Below are 15,091 nucleotides of genomic sequence, written 5' to 3'. Positions count from 1 at the left end.
CATTTCACGTGTCTTTGTATCCTTGCACATCTTTTGAGTAAGAAAGTTAATTTAAGTTCTCCTGTGATGATCTCATTGGTAAGTCTCCACAAAGTGAGCTGGAGAGAGACTGTGTACATACTTACAAACATCTGATCATCTAGCAAACAGACACTTAGCCGGTTAGATGTCTCAGGACATCTTAGGAAATGGATCTCCTCAGGATCTCCAGGGAATGGAGAACAAAGAAAGGGGCCAAATGGACTTCCCGAGTCCTGTTTATTTAAAATGCTGAACATCCTTTCTTTTCCACCCCTTCTACTCGGATTTCAGAACTTGGCAGTTGGTTGATATTTAAATCCATTTATTGAGTGCCTACCATGTGTCAGACCTTGTGGCTGGAGTTGGGGGGGGTTGCGGACACAGACACGGACACCATCAGACCCCCACTTTCAAGTGTACCCTCATCCACAGGAGCGACAGGGAAGCGAACAGAGCTGCAGATACAGCCAGGGCATCTATTTTCACCGGCTGGAGAGCTCAACAGTCAATTGTTGTGATTTCTCCTATCCTCATAATGAATCTTTGTTGCAACTCTGGAAAACTAAACAAAATGCCTAGAAACACAACTTCCATCATGCAGCCATTATAATGTGCAGACAACATATTGTAGATGCTCTACTTATAACTAAAGAATTCCCACAATGGTGACACAGTCCTAGTACAATTAGAACAGAGTAATAGTGTCTTTTGCAGTCGAAGAAATAGATCATAAATCGGCCTCTGCAAATGTGCCAAACTGCAGTGTGCAGAGACTGCCGCACGGGATCTGAGATGACACAGGTGAACCACCGGGCACAGGTGACAAGCTCTGGGGTGCAGGACACAAGCAGTGAACCGGGCTTCACAAAGCTCCCAGCTTCAGACTTCTGCTGGGGCTCATCTGCTGGGGGGCCAGTCACCCACTGTTTCCACTTCAAAATGGGAAATGGGAGGCTCTTAGGGCCTCGTAATATGGTTCCAGAGGGAACATTTAATGAAAAAATGATCCCTAGTAGAGAATGTGGTGCAGATGGTACATGAATAGTTCTGTGTTTTCCTTTTGAACTAGAGACTGATGCATGACGTTGAGTAGATTTGCTTAATGTTTGTAAACATTACTGGATGAAGCTCGTCACAAGCGAAAGAAGCATCGTTCTGTAAGCTGTGGATGCTTCAGTGTGATGTGATCATCAGACTGAACTCTGCCAACTCATCCCAACACTTGCAGAGTGGAGTGTAAACTCATGAGGCTAGACCAGGAGACCTGGCGACCAGGCTGGCTCTTTCCTCTGGCTCCTCCCTGTTGCCCATGGCATTCCAGTGATGCTGCTGCCCCAACATGCCTTAGGAGCCATTGCCTCTTGTTTCCCCTGCCTGGCAGGCCAGCTCCGGGCCTGGACTCAGATTTTCAACTCCGTGACGGATCTTCCCAGAGTTGGATCTGAAGTAGCCCCTCCCATCATCCCCACATGGCCCCCCCTCCCCCCACTCACCATCATGTCCTAGTCCTAGTCCTTATAGGTAAATGAAAAATGCTTGAGTTTCCTGGTTAATGTCCAATTCCTCTACTGAGATGAAATGAATGCCTTTTTGCATCTCATGATGTACCCCCATCACTGGGCCATATGGAAAGTAAAACCTTAATAAATATTTTTGAGTCTGAATGCAGGAATCCTTAAAGTTCCCCAACTATGCTTACAGCATTATAGGTATGAGACACTCGGACACTCCCCTTCCATGTGCCTCTGGCCCTGCCACTTGCCTCTTGCTGGTTATCACTTCTGCTTATGACCAACATTCACACCTCTGTTGATATTTTGAATGTCACTGAATCAATGTTTCCATTAGTTGGGGAGGTGGTGGTGGTGATCATGCAGTTGGGATGCTCCCAGTGCTTTAGTGTGACTGTTTCCTTCCTATTATGACTGGCCTTTGTGCATTCCTCTGCTAGTTGAACACTGAAAGGAAGGTGGGGAAGCTCGCTCATTTTACCTGGCAGAAAGAAGTCACGGGCTATGAGAGTGGCAAGCTTGAGAGGTCCTGTCCCCCTGTGCTAAGTGGCAGGGACCCACGTCTAACACTTGGGGAAGTATTTTTCTGTGAGGGCTCCAGACAATCAGCATCAGAATGACCCAGGATGTCTGTTACAATGCAGATTCCTGGGCCCCACCCTAGACCAAGTGGATCAGAATCTTTGGAGATGGAGTTCTGGAATGGGTATTTTGAACAGGCACCCTGGGTGATTCTGATGCACACGAAAGGTTGGGAACCACTATCTGGGCATCTGTCATGTTTTCTCTGCCTCTTGCCTATTTTCCTGCCAATGTCTCCATTAGCTTCCACGCTGACTGGGCTGAGGGAATTCTGAGGTCAAGGATCCTTCCATTTCAGTCCCCCTGGGTCTGTAATTCTTCCCTCACTGAATAGCAATAAGTGTCTCAGAAATCCATCAGTGCCGTGTCCTGAAGCATCCAGAAGCTGGACCAGGCAGATCATGATGGGAAAGCCAATAGCCAGAGAGAGGGTCAAGGACTATGAAGCACTTTCTAAAGCAAAGCTCTCACTCACACACCCCCAAGCAAAGTTAATTCCCACTCATGGCCCTTTCATGTCTTCAGTGTGTGCTGATGTCATCAAGGAAGGAAGGGGTGAGGCTAGACGAAAGGGGGAAACAGAAGATTTCTTCAGCCTGTTCTTGAGGACAGTTTTTGAAATGAATTTCAGTAACAGCTGAAACTGTTTTCTTGCATATTACAAAGTTATTTAGGAATCACCTGGTTTGCTTCATGATATCAGTACATTTCACAAATGCTTTACAAGTCAGAATGTATGAATAACAGCTTTTATCATTATATTATTTATTTTCCTAATTATAACACTCCGAGAATGTAAATTTTTGCAGAGCGATTAGAGATTAAAAGTTAGACATCAAAGCTTCCGAAAGATAATAATCGGGACATCAATTTCTCAGTCTCTTAAAGAGATTTAGAAACAATTTCAATTATGAAGGAATAAGAATGTCTAATAAGCTCTAGCTACATATTAGGGTATTTAATTTCATTGCAGTAATTAATTCCTGTATATTATGAATGCAGATATTAATAACTAAGTCAAATATAATCCCCGGATTTGCCAGAACTATAGTTTTTCTCAAATAGTGTGTTCAGGAGAAAACATAAACTCCAGGGACGGACAGATCCGCAGTGAAACCCTGGCTTCCCTACACATTGTGTGTACAATGTCAGGCTGTTTACCTAACTGCTCTGAGAGTCCACGTTCTTATCTGTAACATAGCGGCTATCGTATCTATTCATATCTATTCTAAGCAGGCACCTTGCAGGGCTGCCTTACAGATAACACACTTGCCATAACCTACTTATCCTAATCCTGGCGCAGAGTGGATACTCACTGATGTTAATTACTTTTCCCCGTTCCCGCATCGTCCAAATCAAAAAAAAAAATTACCTTGACCTGAAATTTCTGGCACTTTGATAGTGAATCGACACCAAGGGTTATTGGCCTCCAGTGACATAGTTTGAACGCCAGCTTAGATCAAACAGTAAAAACTCCCATGTCCCAATTAGAGATATTATCGTACGTATTTGTTTCGTAGGCACAGGGCCAACGAGCCCTGCTTTCGTTGGACAGGGACAGAGCGTCAGCATCTTCTCAGCATCGGTACCACCCACACAGTTTGTATTGTCGGACCACTTACTCGTTCCCGGCCGCGCGTCCGACACATCCACGAGGGGCCCGGTGGCCTGTGACACTGACTGATAGTGCACTGTGTGTGTCACCGTCAGAGACTTCTGTTTGGCCGCCTCCCCAAAGTCAGCATCCGTTAACAGGACCGTGGAGCGATCGTCTGCAGAACAGCAGGAACACAGGAAACCAGACATGTTTACCCCTTTAAACGGCTCCCCTGCCTTCTCTCCCCTAGCTCCTTGTGTGATTGCTCATGGCAACAATTATCACCTCATCTAAAGGAGCAGAAACAACCCCCAAATTCAAGCCCTGTATTGGAATCACTGTCGAACGCTAAATATAGATTATCTTTAGGAGCTGGCTTTCGAAGCATGAATGAAAGAGGGTGACCACACAGAAGGGTCTTCTTACCAAACAAACACTCATTTGGGGAGGCTTGTCGGAACCACCTGTTGGACAGAGTTTGGGATTTACGTGTTTGCCAAAGGCTCACCCGAGATGTCACCAGAGATGGTGACACCACCAGTGATGAGGTTGCCATCAAAAACAAGCCTTGTTTTCAGTACTGGAAAAACACTGCTGAGGCTGTCTACACTTGGGTGGCTCTCACGCCGAACCTGGCCAATGTTTGGGGTTGGGGTGAGGGGAGGGGAAGACAAGGGCTGGTCTTCCGAGTTTATGGATTCCTCTGTTTTAAAGGTTCTGAGCTACGTTCCTTTTCTTCCCACCTCTTCTGAGCTTTAATTACCCTAGAATATCCTTTAATTGACTTTTCAGAATGACTCACTTGTCAGATTTCCAAGCCCAATTGGCATTTGAAGGTTAGACAAGGAGGAGCCCTGGTTCAGATGAGTCTGGAGCATTCTAGGGCTTGGAAAGGAAGCAGTTGGTTGAGCTGCGTGTCATTATTCGGTTGCCTCAACATTTTTCATTACTTTGTTGTGATACTTTTCACGCTTTCTTAAGAGCTTTTTTACTCCAAGGGAAACTTCCCTTAGGATATATGGATATATTCATACATTTTCAAGCACCGCAGCCCGGGATGCTGTTCATATGAGTTTATCAGTCAGCTGGGACCACGTTAGAGTGTGCCTGGACACGGAGCGGTGACGTGGAAGTCATAAACAACACAGCTAGACTTCTGTGCCCAAAAAAGGCTCTGAACAGAATGAACCTTGCAAAATCCAATTACTCAGGCTCTGGCAGGAGAGGAAAGCCTCTTGAAGTTAGAATAAAATTTCTTGGCAGGGAAATAGAGGAAACCTTGCCAGGATGTCTGCTGGCATCACAGCGTGTGATACAGCATGGGTGGGTCCTGCGGCAGGAGCCTGGGCTCGGCGTGGGGGTCGTGCCACAGACTTCATCCGGCCTTCAACTGAGGTGGCCTTTCTACAGAAATAGGTTCCTACAATTGGACCCGGCATCAGAAGCCTGACAGCTACACTCATTTTTCATTAATAACACTGACATGTTATGGTCTCTAACATGGAGCCCTGCTAAGAGCCCTGCAGATTATCTGCGGGGATAAGCTACAAACTTCTAATGGGAAATTTCAGGTGCCTATCAGTTTGTGAGGTTAACCATTCATTCTGGCTAGAAATTAATGGCACTTTTGTATTGGATGCTGGTAGTCAGACCCCGGCGTGTTTTAAAGCATCACATTTCTACTTCCCAATAATTAGCAAGTGCCATCCACCAACTGTCAGGCATCACCAGGAGATAAACGACTCTTGGCGATAGATGATCCCATGAAGACTATGACACATCTCTGGCTAAAGGTTGGTAGTACAGCCTTCCAGTAGCCATGGAAACAGACCCAGAGGCAAGTTGCCCAGTCTGCCCCTTTGCAAACTTTGCTCTGTTTGCAAATGGTGGGCAGACCCTTCTCTGGTGTTAGGCCAGTAACGACTACCTATCTATTTTAACCACCATGGGTACAATGATTGAGAAGTCTGATGAGGAACATTTACCAAATGTTGTAAGTATATTATAAGGTCAAAGGAAGTACATTTTGATTTTTGAACTCACGTTTCAAAGGAAATTTTGGTTTCAATGCCCAACCTATTGAGTTCAATAAAAGAGATTTCAGCTCTACTACTGAAAAGTAAAGATTATCAAAAACAAGGCAGGGTGCTTTGTCCTGATGTGAGCTAGCTAATAAAATCTCGGGTATTTTAGGATGAGTAGTGATTCCTCATACAACATGGGTGGTATTTAACTGAATTTGGTTGATCGAGGGCCACACTGGGCTTCACCAACCTTCCCCAAGTGCTATGATGCCTGGACCAAACTTAAATCCAGCAAGAGCATCCCAGGCCTTAGAATTTAGGAGACTGTAAGTCTATTAGAACATAATCAAGCAGGGAGGGGGTAAGGAATAGCATAGATGTTCTGCCCATCTGGCCATTTACCACTGTTTTTCTGGCAGGAGCTTCCTAGAATAGGTTCCAGGAGTTGGGTAGTCTTAGCCAAACCACAGGATAGAGTTGCCCTGGGACCAAGTGCCAGTGAACATGGTCCAGAACAAACAGAGCGAAGTTTGCAAAGGGGCAGACTGGGTGACCTGCCTCTGGGTCTGTTTCCATGGCTACTGGAAAGCTGAGTGATACTTTAAAGGTGAGGGGTTCTGGGAAGTAGCTTGTTGATATGGAAGTAGGTGGTGACGGTTACAGGAGGCTAAGCTGGTGGCCGGGCACGGGTTCTACTCCTGTCTATGTGACCTGGAAGCTATAGAAACTCTCGATGCCCGAGTTATAAAGGAGTGCCTTTCTCCTATGTTGATTGAGGGTTAAATGAGATTACATCCATAAAGTGCTTTTACAAGTATGTGACATTAGAGAGGCCTCAGTAGATGTTAGCTATTCTTCTGATCATCCTTGCAGTGGAAATACAAAGTCTCTGATTCTGGAATAAATAGCACTGTGTTGGAAGGCAGTGTGGGATGGCAGACTTCGAATGGAAAGGGCTGGAAGAAGTCAAGACAGCAGGGTTCTGAGAAAACCAGCCACAAAAGCTCTCCAGGTGTCTGATTTGTGATTGTGAAACGGGGACCTGGGAATTTCCCAAAGCACTGTGAAGGAACCCATTCCAGGGTGTCTACGGGGTGCTGAGGGATAGAGAAAAGACAGTCTGTACAAAGACCATTGTGTGTTAAGTGCTAAGTAGAGTTTGGACATTTTCTTTAGTGGAGGCCTTATTGGAGCAGAAGAAGGCACTGAGTGGACTTCCAAGATGGGGCTTTCGTGCATGGCCCTTCTAGGTTTATTTGTTTGCAGGTGTTTGTTCTTTGGAGAGGCACCAATAGTCTCCCCAAGAAAGATCCAACACGGATCAAAGTTGGGGAACTTCTGTTTTAGGTGACCTCTGAGGTATGTGTAAGCTCCTTTCTCCCAACCCCCATTTGCTGGTATTTATTATTCTCCTCGGTAACAATGAACTGTCTTCTAACTTTGCTTGCGTGGCCCTCAAGACATTCCTGTAACTTACGGGATTTTGGCTGAGAGGGCATGGCCATAGAAGCCACACTGTGTGAAACCACAAACAGGGCACCTTACCGATGGTCTCCATTGTGTCTCTCTCTTCGATCAAAAGCTGAGCCCTGGGTATGTCAATGTGCATCCTCAAGGTTTGTTGTTGCTTGCTCAAGGTATCCGAAGTCCGGGTATTCTTACTGGGAATACAAGACAGAGGGTGCCTTAACAAACAGAGTTACATGATGCCAATCTGTGCTTGTACATCAACTGAAAAAAGCCAGGAAGGACAAGGGGAAAAGGAGAAAGAAAAAAAAATATTTCTTCCTTCATTCAAATAATATTTACTAAGTTTCAGCAATTGGTTGTGAGGTTCAGAAAGTGAAAATTGTCAATAGACATTGGTTCTATATTGATGGAACCTTCAGAACTTTCCCTCTCTCGTGTAAAGCTAAGTAAAACAAAAAAAATGATTTTTAAACCAGCAGCATTTTATTTGTCAGACATGAGATATTCCAGTGATGGCAACAGAGGAAGCATTTGTGCTCGCTGCTCATTGGGTAGGGGATCTACTAATGGATTTGTATTTATATATGGTGTCGTTTTATTTTTGTTCTAGTAACAAATCATAAACCTTGTTAGCTTCCCTGGCACTAGTTTATCCTAACTGATATCACGTTTTAAAATAAAAAAAAAAAAACCCAAACTACTGTAAGAATTTGTGTACCAGAAAATTACTCTTAGAGCGAGCTGTCTTCTAGAAGGAAATGTAAAAAGGTACTAAAATGGCATGGTATAATCAAATTCAGTTACAGCCTACAATAAAAAAAAAATAAAAAACAAAAAACACTGCATGTTTCACAAAAACGCAAAAAAGTCAATAAAGGCTTTAGTTAGAAATCTAGGGGCGCCTGGGTGGCTTAGTCGGTGGAGCATCTGACTTTGGCTCAGGTCATGATCTCGTGGTCCGTGAGTTCGAGTCCTGCGTTGGACTCTGTGCTGACAGCTCAGAGCCTGGAGTCGGGCTCGGATTCTGTGTCTCCCTCTCTCTCTGCCCCTTCCCTGCTCACGCTGTCTCTCTCTGTCTCTCAAAAATAAATAAACGTTAAAAAAAGGAGAAATCTACATGATAGGAGCGATTGTTCAGTTTCTACAGAATTGTAAGAATTGAGAAGATTTTAAAATAATGCACAGTTGACCCTTGAACATCATGGGTTTGAACTGCATGGGTCCTCTTACGTGTGGATTTTTCTCAAGAAATACAGTCTAGGACTGTAATATTTTCTCTTCCTTTCTATTTTCTTAATAACATTTTCTTTTCTCTGGTTTACTTTATCATAAGAATGCAGTATATCATATGTATAACATACAAAATATGTGTTAATTGATTGTTTATGTTATCGCTCAGGCTTTTGGTCAACAGTAGGCTATCAGTACTTAAGTTTTGGGGAAATCAAAAGTTCTATGTGGATTTTTGACTGTGTGTAGGGGGGCCAGTGCCCTTAACCCCTGCATTGTCCAGGGTCAACTGCATATTAGAACACCCTCTAAGGAGCAGCAGTCACTCAGAATAATTCATCATGATAAACTACGGCATCCATAAATCTAGTTCAATAATTACCAAAATCTACTTTGAGAGAGATTTCTGGAGCCTACTTCACTTAATGCTTTACTTTTGTGTTAGTTGCTTTTAGTAGATTATAATAAAGGGGGCATCCATACTACATCTTAAATGCTTTTCTTCCCAACTAAGCATTCACCAGGAACCCCAGATCCTTTTTTGTTGATGAGGACTCATCTACCCTTGAACCCTGTGGCTGAAGGAATATTAATACTCTGAAGGTCAAGTTCACCCAACACCCCCTGAAGACATCTGTATGTTGAAGTCTGTGTTAATATTCTGAATATTTTATAATGGCTCTTCCTTCATTTGAGTATAAACAAAACAACCTACAAAAACAACAGCTTCTGAAAGGTGCACCTTCCTTATTGAGGACTTGATCTTGAACCAGATTTCTTGCTCTGCAGATGAGTAAGTGGGTTATGTAGCTAGATCATGCTAATTACGCAGAGCCCAAATTCAAACGTGTGGCCTGAATTTTTCACATGGTCTATATACTTTTTAAAATTATTTACTTAACTACGTTTTCACTTTGTGCGTGTGTGTGTGTGTGTGTGTGTGTGTGCACGTGTGTGTGTGTTTTAAAGCAAAGATTCACATACTTAGTATAAGATGAAGAACATATTGGTGACTTGGGGGCTGTAGTTATGTCATGTTTAGACAAGCTCTATTTCCACAAAAACAGATGGGAAACTACTCCTCTGTGAGTATCCGGAAGGTCTGTTTAGAAACTCCACCAGGGACTTGAGCTTGTCCTTGCACCAGAAATAGAAACGTGAGCTAGTTCCTTCTGCTCATCATGAATAGTTATGAGGCAGCCAGCGGCTGTTCCATTAAACACTACGAACCGAAGCACAGACCCTACTTAACAATAAGGGGTCCACTGTCAGACTGTCACAGGAAGCTGGCTACGTGACTGCTGTGCACTACGGCAGTTGGCCCAAGGACTTAGAATATGGTTCAAGTTTATGAGCAAAGACAATCTAAGCTGGAGATAAACTTCCCCTCCGTCTTGAAGGAGAGCATGCTGTCAAGCCCTGCAGTGGGAAGGCAAGAGGATGGCCCAACAAGCCTTGAGATTCAGGAGCTAATTGTTCTTCTCTCCTTTTGCTGTTCCCTTCGCTTGGAGGAAACATCCCCTACCCGGATCCCAATAGCCACGTGGCTGGCTCCCTGCCTTGCTTCAGGGCTTGATGATACAGGTGGCAGCCAGATTTGCCCAGCTATGGGCTCTGCTGACACTTTCCGCCTCCCCATCCTTCCTTTAATTTTGTTTCCTCAACACTTACTACTGTCGAGCATACATTTAATTGACTTATTTGTGATCTGTCTCTCCCACTGGAATATGAGCTCCACAAGGGATATTTCCTTCTATTCTGTATCCTTTTAATCCCTGGGATTTAGGGCAGTATGTGGCAGGAGGAGGTGCTCAATAAATATTTGTTGACGCTTGTTGAATAAACCAGGTTGTTTTGGGGGTACAGTGGGACCGGAGTGATATGTCCCAGAGGCAGTAATATTCTTCTCATTCTACAGGTTTATTAGGTCTCACCTTAATACGACTGCCATATTTTACAGTCTATCGCTATAGGAAAGCTGATTCTCCGAAATTACAATCATTGGTCATTAAAACAGCAACAAACTTTCAAAAAAAAAAGGCTACTAGAAGAAACCTCCTTTGTGACCTAGAGAAAAGATTATGAATGTTTTCATTGCGGAAACAAAACTGCACATTTTGTATGATGTGGGGTCATGCTAAATTTTTGTTAGTTATTATTGAAATATAATCTTCCACCATCCACTTGCTATCTAGTTGTCAGATTCAAATGACAGAGAGCTGACCCTGGTTCACAGAGGATGGTATTTCTGGCTTAGCCAATGAACTACTCATAGTTGTTACAACTCTTTAAAGTTAATATTTCCTTAAGATTTATGGGGAATAAAAGACAAATGAAGGAAGCTGCACATCACCCACCTTCCCAAATATCATATGAAGCTTTCTTTAAGTTTAGAATAACTGTAGGGATCTCAGGGCCATACCTCATTATAATAGTTGAGTGGGTGATGATTGTTACTCTGTGCATAAAAATATGAACATTAAAAAAGCAACATTTATTTAAATTCTCAGTTGGAACCTTTCTCCACCCTTTTCCACTTACAGCTAGCTCTTAAAAATACTGGTCTTTAGGGGCGCCTGGGTGGCTCAGCCGGTTAAGCATCTGACTTTGGCTCAGGTCATGATCTCGTGGTATGTGAGTTTGAGCCCCGAGTAGGGCTCTGTGCTGACAGCTCAAAGCCTGGAGCCTGTTTCAGATTCTGTGTCTCCCTCTCTCTCTGACCCTCCCCCGTTCATGCACTGTCTCTCCCTGTCTCAAAAATAAATAACCGTTAAAAAAAATTAAAAATAAAATACTGGTCTTTAGATATTAGCTATGCATTGGCTAATGCCTTAGACCGGGCTAGTCTTATCTCTTAGAAGTCTGGTATTTTTCTTTAATTTTTTTTTTTTTTTTGCCTAATCACAAAAAAAGGAAATTTCTTTCTATCTGGCCAGGGTAGGTGAAGTCTCTCTTCTCTCTCTCTCTGTGGGGCGATTTGCTTGGGTGAAATAGATGAGTGTCCAGAAGCACGAAGCCCAGTGATGGGAGATGACACCCTATGGGAGACACCCCAGCACCAGCTTATAGGTGTCTGTCCTACAGTCACATATGCCTTTCTGGCCCTAGGACAGCTAATCCCACTAAAGTACACAGATACTTTTTTTGTGGAACATGGTCAGATAATACATTATCTTCATAAGATCACATAATGATGGAGCTGGGAGCGATTTCAAATAATTATTTCTAGATGAGGAGAGTAGGGTAGATAACTTGCCCAAGATCACAAACCAGCCGGTGGTAACACGGGGCTACAGAGTAGGCTTGTGGTTCGTGTTCTTCTGCACCAGCCGGCTCAGTCCTCAACTTCCCATGCAAGCAGCGGTGAAGATCCAAGACAGGACCTCAGTATCTTCCTCTGTACCAATGGCTAGGACTTGCCTGGATTTTCCAGACTACATTCTCAACATGGTTGGCCCTCAGATCTCCAGGTAGATGACAACACATTTGTTGCTTGGCCCCACTAACCTGCCAAACTCAGACCGAACTGATTAAAAGCGCTGCTTTTACTTCTAAATAAATCCCATAAAACCCTGCCTATTTGAGGAGCTTGGAAATTCTCTTCCTTTTCAATCACTGTACCCTTGGGAGGAAAACCCCCTCAACTACCTTCAGTGGGAGTAACTGGTAGTTTTGACGTTCCTAATTTCATGTTGGCAACTGTCAACCTCAAATACCACTATTCATGCCTGCTTTCCTCAACAGGTGGTTTTTCAACCACCATGCTTGGCCTATGAATGAAGAAGATGCTTTTTGATGTCTTGCTTGGAGCTAATAAGAAGGGGGAAGGATGCATTCTAGGACCTCAGAAAAGCTGATACCATCTCATTCCAACCAAACAAATGTTGAGCATGTCAGAAGTCACAGGTTCCAGTGTCATGGGATTCAGACAGAGGCATGACTCTGTCTGGTTTTTTGTTTTCCAGATGTTCTGCCAGATTTGCTCTGCACAAGTACATATGTGTCTGGATGCCTTCCATGTGACCACAAGAATGTCCCAGACTTGCTTAGCAAACAAGTACACACTTTCATTAGAGCATGAAGTCACGGCATTTCATATAGGTTCGCATCACCTTTGTTGGCAAATGGCATCCATGTTTATTTATTTGCTCACACCAAATATTTCTGAGTAAGCCTGAGTCCTCCATATCTTTACCTACAATTCACATGGTTTTAAAACACAGTATGGCCAGGGCGCCTGGGTGGCTCAGTCGGTTGAATGTCTGACTGTTGGTTTCAGCTCAGGTCATGATCCCAGGGTCGTGGGATCGAGCCCCGTGTCTGGCTCCTTGCTGAGGGGGAAACCTGCTTGAGATTCTCTCTCTTTCCCTCCGCTCCTCTCCCCCACTCATGTGTTCTCTCTCTCTCTAAAATAAAAATTAAAAACCAAAACTAAAACACAGCATGGCCAGACATATCTGTGGAACATGTAATCCATGGGCCAATGGTAGTCAATCTCTGTCTTAGGTCTTCAAAGATACTAGTGATATGGGCTATTGGTTCTTTGTGAATAACAAAAAAGTACCAATTTTATATGCAAAGATGGTGAAGGAAGTAAAATCCACCTATGGTGAGGTGGGGAATAGGAGAGACCCCATACCCCATCCTCTTTTTCTCCTACAGTAAATATCCTAAAATGGCAACACCATTGGGATCCCTGACATTGTTATTATCTGATTTCCAGACTCTGGTTATCCTTTTTCACTTTTGGTTTAATCATTATAATATAAAAGACTTAAATGCAAATACTGGGGTGTCTTCTACAGGGGTGAACATTCACTTACTCATTCAACTACCACTAGTCATTCATCAACTAGTCATTCATCGTACTTCTAATATGAGATTGATGTATGAGGCTATGACCTCAAGACCAGATGTTGACTAGATATTTGCAGAAGTTGGTGACTGGTGCCCTAGTGGAGTGGTGCTCAAGGAGCCATGGGAGCTGACGGCAAGAAGGATCCTTCTTGACCATCCCAATTCCTTGGAAGCACACATCACATTTCCTTTTTTGGTTTTCTTTCCCCTTGGTTAACTCTGTTAGGAAGAAGCCTCAGCCTCAAAGGTGGTATATTTTGGTGAAAGCAAAACCAAAGCCATTTACTTCTAATGTGCCCTTTTATTCCCAGTATAACGGGAAACATTCCACTGGTTCAGTCTGGTCAACAGGAAAACTACCTATGCCGTGTATAAAAGTACTATAATATTTGATATCTACATGTCTCCTGTTAGGCATAACATGGATATTTTGGTACACAGAATGGACTTTATATGTCACAAACAAAATGTGCCACCAATTTCAATTATTTTAAAAACCGTTAAAGCAACTTGGAAATCATTATTTTGAACTTGATATCTGAGAATGCTAGGTTTTGTTCTTACCTCATGAGCATTTCAGCCAAACTCTTTGCATCTGGGGAAAGAAAGTTAATATTAGTACATGATAAATAACTCATTGGCATTCACTTACGCATTTATGACAAATTTTCTACAGAATCAGATGACAATAGCCATTTAAAAATGTAATTGTATATATATCACCACTAATAACCAAAAGTTTAATGGCTTCCTTATTTCTTCTACATGACAGATTATATATATAGTATGTTATATATATAATATATATTACAAAAATATATATATTACAGAAAGTATAACACTCTGGGGCCATAAAAATTCTCAGACACCTGTTAAAGAGGTCTTCTCACGGTGAATTTATTTGCCACATTTTGAAAACCCAATTTTATTTTCAGTAGTCAGAAAACTAAGTTTGAAAATAATTTATGTAGCAAAAATTCTATTCTTTTTGTATCAAAATACCAAAATTTGAAAACTTATGACACCACAGATCACTTTAAAGAGGCATTATTATAGAGCTGTGAGTCCCTTAGATTGATCAAATAATTGTATAAATGGCATATCACTACATCTAGAAACTCAGATGTTTATTTCAAACTCCAAAGTAAAAATTTTCTTTATTTTTTTGTCTCTGAGGACATTGCTTGCCAAGACCTGGTTCCCACTCCTGACAAAAGCAATTCTGCCTAAAGATGATGTAGAAAAAAAATATTCTACATTTTTGGTGGCATTGCTTTGAAATTCTCATTTCTCTTAAAATATAATTTGTTTTTCTTTTTACACATTTTGTCCTGGCAAAAATGAGTGTTTCCCTTCTTAGAATACAAAAACCTTCTTCGTGCTTTATTATTTTTTCATTGCTTTCTATAATGTCTTGATGTTAAATGTAGCGTTCAATGAACAGAACTTTCCGGAAATGGATGCAGCTATGTGACTGGCTGTGGAGAAAATACATATGTTGGAACACTTTTATCTCATCTTTTATCTTTTGGGGGCTGACATTTAAGTGCAATCACCATCACGTTGGGAAGGAGCATGGTATTACCAAGGGGCGTGGACAGTCACAGGGGTAACCACACGTGGGCTGGCACCCCCGGAAATCAAAGCTCAGTTCTTAAGTCAGCTATGCCAGTTCCCACTGGAAACCTCACAAGGGGACCCTGGTTTTATGCACAGATGGGTTCATTCTTGAAAAGGAAGCAGCTTCAGTTCCCTTCTACTCTTGCCCATATGGTGAAGCCAAGAAAGCAAAACAGCAT

At 42.7% G+C, this 15,091-nt stretch overlaps 1 protein-coding gene across 1 annotated transcript in view; it reads right to left on the bottom strand.

Moving 5' to 3' along the window:
* DSCAM (DS cell adhesion molecule) overlaps positions 1 to 15,091 on the bottom strand; it is a 754,840-nt gene that overhangs the window by 20,096 nt on the left and 719,653 nt on the right. The window contains exons 29-31 of the mRNA XM_042902977.1: positions 13,857 to 13,887; positions 7,281 to 7,396; positions 3,737 to 3,886 (exon numbers count right to left, since the gene is read on the bottom strand). Coding sequence (XP_042758911.1) covers positions 3,737 to 3,886; positions 7,281 to 7,396; positions 13,857 to 13,887 — 297 coding nt within the window. The remainder of the gene's footprint in view (positions 1 to 3,736; positions 3,887 to 7,280; positions 7,397 to 13,856; positions 13,888 to 15,091) is intronic.

This window comes from Panthera leo, chromosome C2 (assembly GCF_018350215.1).
Source record: "Panthera leo isolate Ple1 chromosome C2, P.leo_Ple1_pat1.1, whole genome shotgun sequence".
NCBI lineage: Eukaryota > Metazoa > Chordata > Mammalia > Carnivora > Felidae > Panthera > Panthera leo.
The sequence above is the reverse complement of the archived record's forward strand: the minus strand, read 5'-3'. Positions and strand labels throughout refer to the sequence as shown.